Genomic DNA, 16,596 nt, shown 5'->3' on the forward strand with positions numbered 1-16,596 from the left:
AGCTACACCCTTAGCGATTGAGCTCCTCAAGCAGGTCGGCTGCCTTTAGGACCTTTGTCACTAGAATGTCTCTCCATTTCTGATCTAGTCAGCAATTACTTGTCAGGGGGCAAGTCATAAGATCAACGTAGACTAACCTCTGCATTTGTCCAATTCCCCGATTCCAGACTGCGGCGTAGTCCTGGAAGTGCCGGCTTTTCCGTATGCCATGGAGCAGCCTCAAAGAGCACATGATGAAATGATGGGCGTGAATCTAGACCCGGTTCGTGATAGAACGCTCGCTCAAGTTTTATGTACCCTTGATTGATTTGATCAATGGCCCTTCTGAGATGCGGGGAGCACCCTTGTTTCTGAACTTTGAGTGAGGCTGCAGATCTGTCGAAGCGCTGTGCGACCGGAGAAAAGCGTGAAATTGCATCATAAAGAGCCTTTGGATCACAAAATCCTGACCATTTCTGATTTTCGAATAGACTCTTCACCCATTTCTCCAATGCCTCTGCATAGTCAGTAGCCTGCATGTCCAGGATAAGGGATTCCGAAAGATGTGCTGCCATCGCCAACCAGAGCTTTACGCTCGTTAAATGATATGCCCACTTGGGATCTCCGTAATTGCTCATCCAGTTGAAATTATCGAGTCCGGAATGATAAGGGAAGACGTTGTCTTCAAGACCTTGGGAAAATCCAAAGTCGACCGTTGAAGCACATAGAAGACCTTGAAATCGAATAGCATCACCGCCGCCCGCAGTGCCTATGGTCCCTGTGCCTGTATTGTTCCAGACATCGAGTACGGTCTGGCCAGCGACTGTCTGATTTGGAGATTGCACGTAAGTCATCGCATTCAATGCTGTTTTGTACAGCAGTGGACTGGCTTTGACATGGAAATTGCGCCCCGCCCCAGCTACAACAACATTTAGGTATGCAACGACGGTGGCATTTAGCCACTGGAAATGTTCCTGTATCCAAGGAAAAGAGCCTAGCTGGCCTATCTCTTCTCCGTCCCAACTGGCAAAAACGATGGTTCGATATGGCTTCCAGCCCCGTCTGATCGCTGCCCCGAAACTGCGGGCAACTTCATTCAATGCAGCTGATCCACTATTGGGATCGCCCGCACCGGGTCCCCAGGCATCTCTGTGGTTTCCGAGGATAATTACCTCGTCCGATAAGAAGCCAGGGATCTTGCCAACAACGTTGTGCACTTGGCCAGGGTGGAGATATGCCTCGGTTCTAAGGTTCAGAAAGAGATCAGGAGGTGAAGGTCCGACATTATAGTGCACACCATGTATTTCGAGTTCCCCACCGTGCCATCGACTGCCCAGATCAGAAACAGATGGGCCGTATCCGTTCAACGCGGAGAGAATGGGAATGGCATCAGCATATGATATGGGCATGCACGGGATTTTAGGTGTCAACCCTCCTTTATATGAGTCTAGATGATCATTAGTGTGAGTGCCTAAAATTAAGGGATGAAATATCAAAGCTCTCACTTACCAAGTGGTCCAATGCCTCCTCTCTCAATCATCCTCGCCGGTCGTGCTGGTCCGTCAGGATATGGAGCGTAACCATTCGACTCTGTGATATGATTATCGTTTTGTGGATCGGGATACATGATGACGCCAGCAAAACCTCGCTCTTGAGCGGTCCTAATTTGAACCTCCCGAGATTTTCCAAGACCAAGGGTTTTCAGATACGATGATGCATCTGCAGACTTCAGCACTGCAATATTGCCGACCAAATCAATGCCATTTTCTACCAGATCGTCATAATCTTCATCGGAACCGAAATTCGCGAAGACATATGGCGCAGTGATATTCGCGTTGGTAACGAAGCTGTAAAATGCAGGAAAGAATCCACCAACGCTATCTGTCAGAGGTGCCTCGTAAAGCACTTCAGAGTCTCGAATTAGAGCCAGTCTTTGTTGGTCGGTCGGAGCAGGTAGCTGAGTATCGTATGAGATGATTTGGGTATCATGGACTCCGAAATTCTTCCATTTTTCCTGGGTCCATTGAGCTTGATCCCAGCCCTGCCCGGCAAAGTGTGGATTGGACGTATAGAAAGCGCTGGATTCACGGATGGACTCTGCTGAAGGGACAGAAAGAAGCAATTGTACCGGGTCCAAAGATGATGGCGCTTGAAATGATTTCCAGCATAGGACTGTCTGTGCAAGAAGGGACGAAAATGATACAGGCATCTTGAGTTCCCGGTATTGGAAGCTGAGACTGTGATATTCCAATTGATATCTTGAGGATGGTGATGAATTATAAGGACGGCTGACACAAAAGGTGGCTTCAGCCTTGAAGAATTACCCAGATTTCCCTGAATGATGGTTACATTAGCATGAGATAAGGGAGGAGATAAAACTTTGAGGCGAATGTTATTCGAGGAAGGAACGGCTAGTTGAATATTTCAAGTGCCTCAACGTTAGAAGTGTTTCACACGGTTAACCTCCTGGGCCTGGAACCTCTTTCTAAATGCAAGAGCTGTCTGATCATGAATCTAGTGACGGGAAAGTTGACAGTAGCTGAAGTGGTAGCTGTTGAATTGTGTGAGCATGCACAGGTGGGAACTTGAATCCGAATCGGGGTATATGACATGCCGGGTACTAGTAGATCAGTATCGATACTACTTCCACTATTACTATGAAGGAGTCTAATTTCAGGTAGAATTTGAGTAAAAACAAACAAACAAACAAACAAACTCGCATGCATGCAAAACTATAAGACAAATTAGAAACACGATATTAATTACAGCGCATTGAAGGGCTCAGCGTCCCAGCGAACACGACGCAAGTGTCGATTAGGATCAAGGACTTGATTCCGACCATGCAACCAACGACGATTATCTATCGCAACAATTGAACCTCTTGGAAGCATGGCAGATGTCAACTGCATAACTTGAGATTGAAGATCCGCACTATTGAGAACCCGCTGTAGCTCCTCGAATGCAGCCGCCGCAGGCGCAGTCAACGGCGTGACCAGATCCTCCCGAAAACGAAGCTCGGCCATCCCCTTGGCTTCATCCATCCGCAGAAGGTTCCCCGTGATATGTGTCTTCGAGTCCTGTTTTATAAACTCGGGCGGGACGGCGATGCGGAATTCAGGTAGAGTGAGTCCCTTGCGGGCAGCGGGTGATAGGAGAGATACCAGTCGAGAAGTATCCAAAACGGAGAGAGTACCACCACCCGACTTGTCTGGATGAATCACTTGTAGCGCAAAATAGCGCGGAGGTGATTCTTCGTAGCTGCAATCGGTATGCCAGGGGAACTCGTTCATGGTTTCAGACCGAGCCGTGTGAGTATCGGGTGGCTTGGTAAATTGAGGGCGTATATCCCAGAGCGAGCCACGCAAGGCGCTGTGAGTTATCGGGAGTCCGTGGCCATGACGTTTGTGTAACTGGAGGATCAACTGTTCGAGGTAGGTAGAGGCGTCGTCGTCGAATTGGAGGCCGATCTTGACGATTCCGCGATTCTTGAGGTGTTGGTCGACGTGTCGAACATGCTCTGCGTTTTGTGAAATGGCTAGTTGGGTAGCCTGGAGCTGGGGAAGAGTGCCAATCTTGCGCCGACCAGTCTGTTCTGGGAATTTGTGAGAAAATATATCTTGGAACAGACGAATGCCGCATTGCATGGAGTTGAGCCGTACTTGCCACTGCCAAACAGAGAGATCGAGGATGCAACAGATGTGAGAACATAATTATACAGAGGACTTGATTCCTTGAGGGATTGAACAGATGAGGATTAAGAATAAGTTATGTGACACTAAAAGGTCGAAGGTGAGAAATTTTAAATGAATCAGCTGAACTAGGATGCTTGGAGCAAAGATGGAAAGAGACAGATGATCATGAATGTTCCTGCCTAACAAAGTTACTATATGCTCCGAGATCAATACTTAAAAATTTAGTGAATCCAAGCCCTGTTAAATAAGATCTTACCAGTCTAGGTACTTATGGTGGCATGGAATGTATGGTACTTAATGGTTGATACCAGATATCAGATCGATCAGATATCACACCAGATATTTTCATGTAGCACAAAGATTGGTACTCCATGTGTGGCATTTTTGATAGATGAACCCCCAAGATACCTGGAGTGAAGGCATCTCAGCTGGGTCATAGAAGTGGATATTTTTGGATGTAGAACTTTAGGTGGATAAGTCGCTGATAGAAGAAAACCAACGGAGATAACAAAATATCACTGGAGTCTGCTGCCTCATGCTGGCAGAATCCTCGCTTCCAATTTTGGCTACAGAGACACTTTCTATGAGTGTCAAAGCCCTGTGGAGGCCTCTGGATATGCCCCAGACCGTTTTTCGTTTGGTTTATCTGAAATGAGAGATAATTCCAGTTGCTGTGGCGAAAGCAGAAAGGCCTTTCCCTTTTGAAACACCGTTCATCGCCTAGTATTCATCTGGCCTTCTCTCACTTCTTCTTTCTTCCTCCTTTCCTCTCCATCCCAGGCCTCACAACGCGTCCCGTCTCCCAGACACCAACGAACATCAACACTAAGACGTGGCCAGACATACGCAAACCAGTGGGCTTCATCAACCAGACTCGCCGGTGTCGAGGGCAATTTGAGAAGGAATCGACTGAAGATGTTTACACAGCACGGGCCACAACAACCAGAATGACCGGCATCGAAGAGTAATAACATCGACTCGGAGAAATCCTGCCAGGCGCGAGCTTGTAGAGGGCACCATGGAGGGAAAGACTGCAGGAACTAGACTCAGCGACACACTGGTCATGCGTCTATTGTGGCCTGGGTGCATGAACCTGGAAACGGACAAATGGGGGTCAAAGCGAACGCATTCTGGACTATGGTGGTGGGATCTGGGGGAATATCACTTTCATTTTTGCTCAGTGATGAATCCGTCAGGATGATTGCATGACTCCATCGGTACCTACTGGGGTGATATGTCCTGAACGACCGATAACACTTGATACAGTTATGGAATCCATGCGATGAAAGGGGACACTCCTCACGAGGGCCAGGCACAGCTTGAATGAGGTCTCCCTCGATGTTTCTGAGAGCGAAATACCTACCCATTGGTGTACTTGAAATAGAAGACTGATATTTCTGAAATGACAGGTCTCCACCCCCTGGTGGGCGTTACATTCGGCATGTTCCTCCCCCTGTACTGTGGACCTTTGGAGTGCATGCCCCACTGGACAACGGCCCGTTAGTGGAGCTAGTAATGACCAGTATGATGATGTAAACCAATGGAAGACGAAGGGAGAACATTTCCACCTTCAGCCCATGCAGATATTCTTTTTGCCTCTGTACACTGTTAATGTTCCAAGGTTCCCAAGGTTCCCGAGGTTCCCGACAAGAGATAACCACTGTGAGACTCATCAATCCAGTTAGATAGAGCTGAACTGAGTCAATCCTGGGCTGAATTGAATATCCCACAAATGAACGATATCCCTGAAAAATCCCAAATCAAGTGGGATTGATGGTGGAGAAAAAGGATCCCGCACGGCAACACACGGCCACACATACAAAGTTTTTGAATTAAATCACCGCTTACGCTTAAGATACCACCCGTTGACCCGTCCAAGTATCGTCGTGTACTTCCCCTCTTACACCTCCTCCCCTTTCTTACCAGATTTTATCCAAATTTGATCTATCACAATGCCTACCGACGTGATCGCCATAGTAAGAACTCGATCAAGAGACTAGAACAACTTAAACAGATCTGACACAGCTGACGCAGGATCCTGATGTTCATACCGAGGTTGAACCTTATCTACTCGATGACTTTCAATCGTAAGTTAAAGTCTGATTTTGACAAGATCGACTTCATATTCTTGGATCCACTGACGATGGGATATCTACAGAGAGACCACATCTCTTGCCTCTGCCATTGCTCGGGGTCGCATGGAAAATGGCCGAAGGTTAGTACCTACCCCCTATTTCTAACTAGCAGATACACTTATTGACAATCAATCATAGATATCAAGCATTGAAAGAAGATGACTATTGGTAGGTAGTCTGTCAAAACCAAAAGGGCCTTATTTCTAGGATAATCTAATACATCTATACAGGAGTCCATCGGATGAGAAGCAATTCGAGGCTTTTGAAATGGGGTAAGAGATTCCCTGATCAAAGGAATTGATATCTTGCTTCAAATGAATTGTATAGACCTGGACTAATCTCTATCAGCCACATGGTTTGCCTCATGCTAGAATATGAAAGCCTTACGCCACTGCACCGAGCCCCTATCGATGAATTTACTAAGGTGAGGAATATGATCAATACTTTCCTACAGATCACTAACAGAACATAAGAACATTCTGGACATTGGAACTGGGAAGGGAAGCTGGGCGATGTATGTGAAAGTTGACTGGTTATCTACGGAACATTATTGACGTATTACAGTGACATGGCGGATGCTTACCCAGATGGTGAGACCTCTTTTTCATTATACCACTTGGTATCACCACACTGATCCTAAAAACAGCAACCGTCCGAGGTGTAGACCTATTCCCCCCTCCAGCGACTTGGGTTCCTCCCAACTGTGTTTTCGAAGTGGATGATATCCAGCGTGAGTGGACCTGGAAGGACAAGTTCGATTATATCCATATCCGTCAGCTACTTGGATCCTTTTCTGAGAAGGGCTGGGACAATTTGTATCAGAACTGTTACAAGTGAGTATACCGCTGTTCTGTCCCTGAATAACTAAATTAACGTGTTCTCTACCTAGGAACCTCGAACCGGGCGGCTGGATCGAACAAACTGAATTCGACATCCGTGTATACAGCGATGATGGTTCCCTACCTAAAGATAGTGTACTTTCAGAATGGGGCCACATGTTCATCCCTTGTGGTGAGCGAGCCGGTCGTCCCTTGACGACACAGGAGACTATGCGGGGTGCGCTGAAGCAGGCCGGCTTCGTTGATATACAAGAAAAGCTCTACAAGGTACCCATGGGACCATGGCCCAGAGATAAGCTATTGAAAGAGGTTGGTCTGCTGAACTATCATCACTGGATGGTTGGTTTGGAGGGATACGCGATGTGGTTCCTCACTAATTACGGATCTCCTGATCCCTGGACCAAAGATGAGGTCGAGGTGTACTTGGCGAAAGTCCGATTGGATTTGAGGAATACCAAGTATCATGGATATGGTTATGCGTGCGTTTATAATTAATGACATTTATTGAGCTCAGCTGACGCTAATCGTAGGCGGCGTGTGTGGGGGAGAAAGCCTAAGCAAGGCGAAACGAGCAAGGGAAAGGAGCCAGCGTGGTAGTACTCAAGTGCTGTGTACATCTTTCCGGTTTTCTTTGTTTATGATCACTTGGAGGCTTCTAGTAGGGTTTCATTCTAATGCTTTATGGAAAAATATTTAATGTTTTCAAGTTTACTGTACTAAATTGAACATTCCTTAAATTTCAAGCACTTGAGTGCCGGCACTTTAATCGACTGCAAGTAGACGTGTCGGGATTTTAGTGGCTTTTTGGGTGGTCTGAGCAAGATTTGAGATTTCCACCTTCTACCCTGGACTCGGAGTACTACTACATGCTAGTGCCAGGTCATGTTGTGGCATTAAGCCTGGCAGCACCCGAGGCAAACTTGGAATGGGGCCACTAATGCAGATGCCAGAGACTAAGGCACGATATATCACTTGTGGCACACCGATGATCATCTTCAGCTTGTTGCTTGATTACGGAGACCTCGTATTCATCGCATGAAATTCCACCAAAATTCAGTTTAAAAAAAAGAAAATATTGATAGATAAGAATAAATAAATATGAAAAAAGAAAAGAGAAGAGAAGAGACCACCTGGCAGACTATGTAGATTAGATGATGCACCAGTTGACTTCAAAAATGTTATCGATAAACCACGTGACTGATAAGTGATAACCGCGTCATCTTAACACTCGTGGACGCAGTTGCGCATATACGAGTTGGAGAAGCCACAAATCCATGTCATGATGTATCTTTCAAGGGGACTTGGAAATGGCAAAGCGCATCTGCTGCTAGTTATTCTTGCATTCCTTTCTTTCACATCCTTGACCTTAGCTGCCTGTAAGTGGAGACCAGTGTATGAACACCAGCGCTCATGCTAACCATTTTGCCTTGTTGATTAGCACCGACATCCTTCTGCAAATGCACCTGCTTCTCGAATAGTACCATCATTCCACTTGACCCTTCCAAATCCAGTTCCGGATCCTCGACCATCAATAATGTCTTCAAGCTTTACGAGCGAAATTTCGATAGCTTAGGACTCGAACTTACCGAAGATGATCACGAAATTGAGCCACGCGCCCAGAAATATCGAGCGCTTAGCTGCAACGACTGCAATCGCAAATTTTGCCTGAACTACGAGCTCCCAACGTGTAAGGGAGCTAAGGAGGAGGATGTCTTTACAACTTGCTTCCGTAAGTGGATCATATGAGAGTGGGAGATGCCGGAGCTGCAATATAAGTGATAAGGCAAGGAAACAAGGACCGAGACTGACAATCAAATAGAGCGCGATTCCCGGAAAGATGAAGCGGTGGTGTTTATCTTTATCTTTGCTACTGGGGGTCTCCTCTCATGGGCACTTGCCAAGCCATGGATTGAACGATATCTCGAGGTAAGCATAATCTGCATAACCACCCAGGTGGGCATCAGTGCTTAAAATCGGCACTCAGCCACTTGAATTCCTTTATCCGTGATTGTCGAAGACTAACGGTAAAAAACCTACAGGCCGCACGGGAACGCCGATCTTACATACCCGTTGCGGAACCCGATAGTTAAGTTCAATGATCATCTTTTGCAAACTGCGAACAGCGAATAGCGAATAGCGAACAGCCAACAGCCAACAGCCAACAGTAGAATAGCTCTTGTATACTCCGTAATTTGCACTATGTAAAAATGGCTTAAAAAACAAAAAATACTGTACATCCAAGGATGATGACGAAAACAGAAGATCATAACCTTGGAATCACCAATGATATCACTGAACCCGGTGCACGACCTATGGAATGTCGATACCAACTCAGGGGTTAGTTGCAGAATTCATGGTGCATTAGACTATACAAAGACGAACTGCGTGGCTTTCCATGGCTTGACACCGGAATTTGGATCTATTGAATTTTAGCGCTGAATTATACGACCCGATTTGTGATGGGTCTCATGAATTTGATCCATCTTGATCCATTTTGATCCCATCTCACTCATTTCTCACTGATTTCGGTATCTCGGGATCGTATGAAACAAATCAAATTAATCAAATTAATCAAATTACTCTTTTCTCCACCGCGATCGGATATCGCATTCCTCTCTATCCAATCACTTTGCGCTGGTCTAGGAAGACCCAAGAATATCCTGCATTCTCTTGAAATCATCGGGTATGAAAAAGCGATGACGGATCAGTCGATCTCTCTGATTCTCATTTAGGGGATTCAGAGTGGGGATCAAAACCTGCTGTATAACTCTTAGTCTCTTTCCCCACCCAGTCTAAGATTAACGGGGCCTACTCATTTCCATGGAATTTTTTTTTCTTTCTTACACCGAGTTGGATTCTCGCTTATTCCCCTTTTCTTTGATCCTTTCAATCCAATTGATCTTATCTTATTCATCTCATTTACACTGAGGGTTTTACAATATCTATTGATCCCGTCAAGACCCTGAAGTCCCTGATCCAATCTCGGAATTGCGCACGGAGACCCATCGACCCTGGAGATCGAGATCGTCATACCCTGTGGCGTTGATAATCGCAATCCCCACTACAGCCTCTTCTTGAAAGACTGTACGGAGTATAGTCAATTGACCTTATAATGGCAATCTTTGACTCAGAAAAGCGCACCCGTGGCTTGCGCATGCCATCTATGACCGGCATGAAAAACGGGGCCGTTTCAAAATCTTCCCTATTCAAAAAATCCGAGTCCAAACCTGCAACTCCCGATGAGCAGATCTATATCCCACCTGCCTACACCTATGCTGCTTCACCTGCGCCGCCACCGCAACGTGCTCCTCCTCCGAATAAGGAACTGCCACCACGCCCACTCTCTCAAATTCCTCCACCTCCAAAGGTCCCGACAACTGTTCCTCCACGCCGGCAAGTTAGCAAGAATGCGTCTATTCCCCAATTCCCCGCGGCCCAGCCTCCGGTAATTGCACCTGAACCGCAAGAACAATCTCCATATCCCGCGGGTTCACCTGTGATCGAATCACCGCGGACTCAGGTGCGCGCACCACCTTCGCCAGCTGCTCCCCAGCCAGTTCGACCAGCCGAGCGTCCAGCAGTGATCGTTCCAAGCGAACAAACATACCAAGCATACCAGCCTACTCCTCCCGTTGTGATTTCCACTCCAGAAGAAGATAACGAGGCGAACACACCTCTCGAGGATTTCATCCCAACTCCCGAAGGTCCCGGAAGCCCCATTGAGGAGCCGATGCGCGAAGATCAATCTTCCCCATTTATCCCACCTGCAGTGACGCCCATTCCTGCACCATTGCACAAGGTTCATTTCACCTGTTTCCAGGAACATCGGAATATGCCCGTTGCGCAGAATGTATGGTGCCCGCTACCCTGCCAAACCTGCAACAAGCATGATCAAGAGATCCGGCATCGATGCGTTTTCTGTTGCTTGCGTGTTTGCGCGAGCTGTTATCAGACTTTGCAGAAATGCCAAAATCGATCACTCGATGAGCTATTGGAGAAGGTTAACTGATATAACCATCTGTGAATTTTCTTATGTTTTTTTATTTATTTTTTCTTGCATGGCGCGGTGCGCCTTGATCGGATCACAGAAGATGCTTTATATAAAGTATATTCTATCGACGGTCATTAAATTTGTGGATTATACTGGTTTCTTTTATCTTCTCTGTTATACTCTGTTATGATACCAAGGGCTTTTGTGTATACTAGGACTACCCAGTCGGTTGAATCGTTATATTGATACTGCAATCAGCAGCACAAATGCATATGAATTTTGTGAGCTGCTCTACAGCCCGTTCGTCTGATCACTCGTAATGTACAATAGAAGCTGGTGGTTAAAGATACTTAATCATGGTCTTCCTCAGTAAGACCAGGACAACCGGTCAACTCCAGATCAGTCTCATAGCGAAACTTGCACCAGAAACAATAGCGATACATATCCCGTAGATAGATCACTAATTTCTCGAGTCGTTCGGAGGGTTCCAGCGCATTAAACTCGTCGAGTTCTGGATCCTCGTCATCAACCTCTTGTTCCACCGCAGCCATATATGGACCCGGTCTAGTCCCAATAGCCTGCTTATCTTCGCGATCGAAGTCCCCATCATCGTAGCCTGGTAACTGCTTATTCGGAAAGAATGACGACGGGAGGGAGTGATGTAGTGCATGTTGTGCTTGTCTATCACGTTCTCGGTCCTCTCGTTCTCGGACTAGTCCCCGGTAGAGGATATTAACAGATTTGATCGGTTTGCTCGGTCTGGGTTTGGAGTGTGTAGATCTCGAGTCCTGATTTCCAGGTTCAGGTGTGCCGTCCTGATCATCAGTTGGGGTACGCTTTTCATCGTTATCTTCACCGAAATCACTCTCAGCCTGATCTGCGCCCGTATTAGCACCCTTATCTCCACCCTCCTCTGCTTCAATATCCATCCTCTCAGCAACCTTCTGCGCACCGCGCAGCTGTGCCTCCGTCTTGCGTAACTCGCGTTCCTCACGGACACGATCCCGATAATCTCCTTGTTCACGCTTAACCTTCTTAGTTGCCTCCTCAGCTTCCTCCCGGATCTTCCTTTTCTTCTCCGTATCCAACCCAATACCTCCGCGATTCTCCTTAAAGATAAGATTGAGAGGCTCAGCACGCGCTCGAGATATTCGCAGCGCCGATTCGGAAGTATCTTCGGTTGAATGTGTGGGATCACGTTTTCCAAGGGTATCACCAGCTTTGAAGCCTAATTTTGCCATCATCTTGAACCCCTTGTTCGAAGGGTCCAAGGTACTCGTAGCTAGAGCCTCATCTCTTTTTGTAGCTTCTTGAGCAGCACGTTCAGCTTTAGAAGGGACTCTTCCACGGGCTTCAGCCTATAAAAAGAAAAAAAGAAGGTTAGAAAGGTCTATGCGTGGACGGAAGGGGCGTAGGAAATAAGGAATGTGGCTGGACTGGGATGGAACGTACCTCTCTTTGTTGTCTTTTTTTCTTTTGAGTGAAAGTTTCCTTTTGAGTTGGTTCCTCAATGATCATTGACATATAATCATCCTCGTCATGCGACATGATGAAAGAACTGATGAAAGATAGGAGGACCGGGATGTCCAAGATGAGGAAAGCTCCAAGTTCAAAAATGGATTTTTGCGGGGGAGAAAAGATCAGGTGGAGTCCGCGTCAGCCACTAACAATGTCACGTCGATTTAACCTTGGAATAATATTGGTTTATACTAAATAGTTCCGACCCGAATGCAAGGGTGTTTATCCGTTGTTTTGATCCAATCTATTGAAAAATGGAGCTAGGGAAATACTATTAAGAAAGGAGAGAGTGTGAGGGGGAAGTTCCCTTTCATCCTGTTCAAGGTTAGTATCGGTATTTCTTTTGAATCCCGACTCTATTTATTATGCCCCATGGAGTGAGAGGTTTCCCCTCTAAAGAGTCAGGCCATTTCAAAATGTGGATTCTACTGTTTTGCTTTTGGCAAATTTCGCTAGTTCTGGCTGACTCTCCAGTCGTGGATTTGGGCTATGCGAAGTATCAAGGTCGCTCAACCTCCATGGGAGTTTCCCAGTGGCTTGGAATACGGTTTGCTGCTGCACCACTTGGTGACTTGCGATTTGAGGCGCCTCAGGACCCTGCTGTGGTCTCAGGTGTTCAGCAGGCTACTCAGGTAAGAGCTCTGTAGATCTTACATTCTAACGCGTCCTCACTAACATGTGACTATAGCATGGGAAACTATGTATTCCAGTCGCTAGCAGCTTGAATACAGCCGTCCCTTCTAATACTGCAGAAGACTGCCTATTCCTAGATGTCTATGCGCCAAAAGGGGCTGCTGCTGCTGGCGACAAGCTGCCAGTCTACTTCTTCATTCAAGGAGGTGGCTTTGCAGCTTTGACTAATCCCAACTATAATGGATCGGGATTGATTCAAGCATCTGGTAATAATATCGTGGTTGTAACCTTCAACTACCGCGTCGGACCCTTTGGCTTCCTCGCATCGAACCAGATAGCAAGAGGAGCAAGCCTTAACAACGGATTAAAGGACCAACTTAAGGCTCTTGAGTGGGTGCAGAAGCATATCAGCAAGGTAAGCACTGAACATCGACTCATCAGATCCAGAACTAACAAGCTCTAGTTCGGAGGTGATCCCGATCATGTCGTTATCGGTGGAGATAGTGCTGGTGGTGCATCAGTCACACTTCTACTCTCTGCCTACGGTGGTCGGGATGACGGTTTATTTGTTGGAGCTGCAGCTGAATCCCAGAGTTTCGGAGCAATGCTCAACGTGACTGAAAGTCAGTTCTCTTATAACAGACTGGCAACTCGATCAGGATGTAACAAGAGCAATGACACTCTATCATGTCTTCGATATCTCAACGTCAACGCCTTACAAAGTGTGAACATCGTCACTCCATTGCCAGGTGCTCCAGGGAACCCGTTGTACTTGTACAGTCCGACAATCGACGGGGACCTAGTGCAAGATCACACGATCACTCTTTTCGAAGAAGGGAAATTTGTCAAAGTCCCGGTAATATTCGGAGACGATACCAACGAGGGAACCATCTTCGTTCCAACAAACACCTCTAGCGTGCAGCAAGCCGACAATTTTATCAAGGACCAATTCCCAAGTATATCTACCGACCAAATAAACAAGATCAACGACATGTATCTACGAAAAGACCAGACTCGGAATTTCCCCAACACAGGACCATACTGGCGACCCGCTAGTAACGCCTACGGAGAGCTTCGGTACATCTGTCCCGGGACGTTGATGTCCTCAGTCTACGCCAAAGCAGGATTACCAAGTTGGAACTACCACTACGCGGTGCTAGATCCAACACAAGTAACCGAGGGATTTGGTACACCTCACACCGTTGAAGTGAATGCAATCTGGGGACCGGGTTATGTTAGCACATCTCCACCAGCATCCTATTATACAAGTAATGCGGGTATTGTTCCTGTGATGCAGGGGTACTGGACAAGTTTTGTTCGAACTTTGAATCCTAATACTCTTCGAGACTCTTCAAGTCCTGAGTGGAATACCTGGGGATCGGGTGATGATGCTTATAATCGGATTTTCATTCGAACGAACCAGACAAAGATGGAGAGTGTTCCATCGAGTCAACGGAGTCGGTGCGAGTACTTGATTAGTATTGGGGTTGAGTTGAGACAGTAATCTTAGTGATGCAAATACTATTGAATTTCTGTGCATAACATTCATCCATGATTTCAGATGGTAGTATGCTAGTATTCGTCTGAGATACTATTATCAAGTAATCGGACCGATCTAATAGAAACTGTAGCAGTGAAACCACGATTTCAAGTTTGATTCATTCCATGAGGAATGGAAATACATGAGATGTTGTCTGACGTAAATGTGGACTATTGTAAACCGGGAATCTTGCATGTTTTCTTTTTAATTTCAATATCAACCAGGCAAAAAGATGGGAATCCCCTTCAAGTTTGATGCAGTTACCCGATAAACACAGGGATTCGCTGTTTGAAGACGGGGATGGTGGCGGACTACAAGAATGATTCATTGCAGGACAAAAAGCATTCGAATTAATCAGCTGCAGGTGTACCCAACAACATTCGAAGAGACCATCCACACGGCCCAAGCTGAGTGGAGGATATGCACATTTGCATAGATTGGATTTCTGCGGGATCTCTGCAGGCTTTCAGGTATTGATTCCAAAGACTAAGCTCAGCACCCAGAAGATTATGCATGAACATGCCGAGTCCCGTGGTTTCACACTGGGCCTCCACCCTGAGCGACATCCATTTTAAATGCAATTTGTTCATCTTCAAAAATCTTCTCAGAAAAGAGACTTTCAACTGAATCAACACCTCATTTGATCGACCACATTTCATCATGCCAACCAATGATCATGCTCTTACCGGCTTCGACTCCCCAAGAATTCTCATTGTTGGTGCAGGCCCAGTCGGTCTGTTCCTAGCTTTGAAATTAGCACAATCTGGAATAAACTCAACTGTGATCGAAAAGGAAGACTCAACTAGTAAGCTTCCTCGAGCTTGCGGTCACGCTGGAATCGTTCAGCATGAGTTTGCGAAAATTGGGATTTACGACAAAATCAAAGCAATGGGCGGGTTCATCTCAGTGGGGCCATGCTGGCGAAAGCCCTTAATTGATAATGATTCTGGAGGAAAGGACTTGGGAGAAATGGTCGCCAATTTCAAGAAACACAAAACTGTGGACCCGTCAATGCCTCCAGGCTCAGGAACCCTACACTTTCCTCAGGCAAAACTCTCGGAGCTACTATTAAAGGAAGCGGTCTCCACTGGTCGTGTTGAAGTACGCTTCAATTCTGATCTGGAGAGTATCCAGGACAATATCGATGATACTGTTTCCATCACTGTAAAGGATATGACCACGGGATCTTCGTTCAGCCTCTCTGGTACCTACTTGGTTGGCGCAGATGGAGCTACATCAAAGACCAGAAAGTTGCTGGATATTCCATTTGCAGGCTATACTTGGGACAGGAAGCTCCTCGCAACCGATGTTTTGATCTATAACCAGCCTGGGGAAGAGAGTCCTCATCCGACATCCTTCATAATGGATGAGACCCATTTCGGTGTGATTACTCCACTCATGGAACCTAAACAAGGTACGAGGAGTTTGTGGAGATACACAATCGGTTTACCAGTTAATGACCCTCGCTCGAACGATGAGCTACTCGGTCCAGAGTATGTCGAATCTATCTACGAGAATTACATGCCTGGTCCAAGGCCACTTGATTATGAGATCACAAACAAGAGTATTTACTCTATACATCAGCGTCTCGCTTCCACTATGAGAAGGGGTCGAGTACTCCTTGCAGGAGACGCAGCTCACATATGCAATGTATGTCTTTGTTATGTTTATTTTTTGCAACAATATCTGCTAACATACCATTCCAGCCATTCGGTGGCTTAGGTCTTAATACTGGATTTCTCGACGTAATGGCGCTACATGATAGTTTAGTAATGATACTGAAGGAAGGATATTCCGATGAACTACTCGACATCTATTCAGATGAAAGGAGGAGGAGTTTCCAGATGTTTGTTGATCCGATGTCAACCTACAACTTGCTGCGAGTCATATCTAAAGATGCCGAGAAAACCACCGAAGATGATTGGTATTTCAGAGCGTTGAAGAATGGAAACCGACGAGTATTGAAATCATTGGAAAAACAGGTTTCTGAGAACTGGGCCACAGATATGAGAGCTATCTTGCGAGCGGATGGAGATGAGATGCAATTATAGATGCACATGTGTCTATGGAGTCAAAGAGGAAGACGCTTTCAAGGACTCATACAGTGCAGGAGAGCCTCCCGATATTCTACAGACTACAAAGCATGCATACTGTCTTACATGTTTTTTACTTAGAGAGCCTTGCAATGGCCATATGTGCATCGTTACTAGCTCCTTTGATCGGGTCCATCGTACTACTGTACTAGTATGTCTTAGTCTGCGATACTAGC

The 16,596-nt window shown here is 46.2% G+C and overlaps 9 protein-coding genes across 9 annotated transcripts; 6 read left to right on the plus strand and 3 right to left on the minus strand.

The window, feature by feature from the left end:
• Window positions 1–10: 10 nt before the first annotated feature.
• Window positions 11–2,188, minus strand: N7483_003109 (PA domain-containing protein; the record flags this gene model as incomplete). Its single annotated transcript, XM_057086546.1, has 3 exons — window positions 11–79; window positions 138–1,426; window positions 1,489–2,188. The coding sequence occupies 3 exons, from the start codon at window positions 2,186–2,188 to the stop codon at window positions 11–13; spliced, it is 2,058 nt and encodes a 685-aa protein (XP_056946375.1).
• Window positions 2,189–2,741: 553 nt separating this feature from the next.
• Window positions 2,742–3,623, minus strand: N7483_003110 (uncharacterized protein; the record flags this gene model as incomplete). Its single annotated transcript, XM_057086547.1, has 1 exon — window positions 2,742–3,623. The coding sequence occupies one exon, from the start codon at window positions 3,621–3,623 to the stop codon at window positions 2,742–2,744; it is 882 nt and encodes a 293-aa protein (XP_056946376.1).
• A 2,000-nt stretch (window positions 3,624–5,623) lies between these two features.
• On the plus strand, window positions 5,624–6,082 carry N7483_003111 (uncharacterized protein; the record flags this gene model as incomplete). The annotated part of the gene is made up of 5 exons (XM_057086548.1): window positions 5,624–5,647; window positions 5,697–5,758; window positions 5,830–5,886; window positions 5,945–5,974; window positions 6,037–6,082. 5 exons carry the CDS (start codon window positions 5,624–5,626, stop codon window positions 6,080–6,082), a joined length of 219 nt encoding a protein of 72 aa, XP_056946377.1.
• Window positions 6,083–6,158: 76 nt separating this feature from the next.
• Window positions 6,159–7,242, plus strand: N7483_003112 (class I SAM-dependent methyltransferase; the record flags this gene model as incomplete). Its single annotated transcript, XM_057086549.1, has 6 exons — window positions 6,159–6,230; window positions 6,280–6,320; window positions 6,371–6,396; window positions 6,453–6,639; window positions 6,696–7,124; window positions 7,176–7,242. The coding sequence occupies 6 exons, from the start codon at window positions 6,159–6,161 to the stop codon at window positions 7,240–7,242; spliced, it is 822 nt and encodes a 273-aa protein (XP_056946378.1).
• Window positions 7,243–7,927: 685 nt separating this feature from the next.
• On the plus strand, window positions 7,928–8,735 carry N7483_003113 (uncharacterized protein; the record flags this gene model as incomplete). Its single annotated transcript, XM_057086550.1, has 4 exons — window positions 7,928–8,021; window positions 8,084–8,374; window positions 8,465–8,571; window positions 8,685–8,735. The coding sequence occupies 4 exons, from the start codon at window positions 7,928–7,930 to the stop codon at window positions 8,733–8,735; spliced, it is 543 nt and encodes a 180-aa protein (XP_056946379.1).
• Window positions 8,736–9,757: 1,022 nt separating this feature from the next.
• Window positions 9,758–10,654, plus strand: N7483_003114 (uncharacterized protein; the record flags this gene model as incomplete). Its single annotated transcript, XM_057086551.1, has 1 exon — window positions 9,758–10,654. The coding sequence occupies one exon, from the start codon at window positions 9,758–9,760 to the stop codon at window positions 10,652–10,654; it is 897 nt and encodes a 298-aa protein (XP_056946380.1).
• A 332-nt stretch (window positions 10,655–10,986) lies between these two features.
• N7483_003115 (putative G-patch domain protein) lies at window positions 10,987–12,184 on the minus strand (the record flags this gene model as incomplete). The annotated part of the gene is made up of 2 exons (XM_057086552.1): window positions 10,987–11,994; window positions 12,089–12,184. The coding sequence occupies 2 exons, from the start codon at window positions 12,182–12,184 to the stop codon at window positions 10,987–10,989; spliced, it is 1,104 nt and encodes a 367-aa protein (XP_056946381.1).
• A 386-nt stretch (window positions 12,185–12,570) lies between these two features.
• Window positions 12,571–14,291, plus strand: N7483_003116 (uncharacterized protein; the record flags this gene model as incomplete). Its single annotated transcript, XM_057086553.1, has 3 exons — window positions 12,571–12,786; window positions 12,843–13,202; window positions 13,251–14,291. 3 exons carry the CDS (start codon window positions 12,571–12,573, stop codon window positions 14,289–14,291), a joined length of 1,617 nt encoding a protein of 538 aa, XP_056946382.1.
• Window positions 14,292–14,987: 696 nt separating this feature from the next.
• On the plus strand, window positions 14,988–16,378 carry N7483_003117 (uncharacterized protein; the record flags this gene model as incomplete). The annotated part of the gene is made up of 2 exons (XM_057086554.1): window positions 14,988–15,977; window positions 16,034–16,378. The coding sequence occupies 2 exons, from the start codon at window positions 14,988–14,990 to the stop codon at window positions 16,376–16,378; spliced, it is 1,335 nt and encodes a 444-aa protein (XP_056946383.1).
• Between the last annotated feature and the right edge of the window lie 218 nt (window positions 16,379–16,596).

The sequence above is a fragment of the Penicillium malachiteum genome, assembly GCF_028827825.1.
Source record: "Penicillium malachiteum strain IBT 17515 chromosome Unknown utg000002l:1.0-8849297.0:1.0-8852440.0, whole genome shotgun sequence".
Lineage (NCBI taxonomy): Eukaryota > Fungi > Ascomycota > Eurotiomycetes > Eurotiales > Aspergillaceae > Penicillium > Penicillium malachiteum.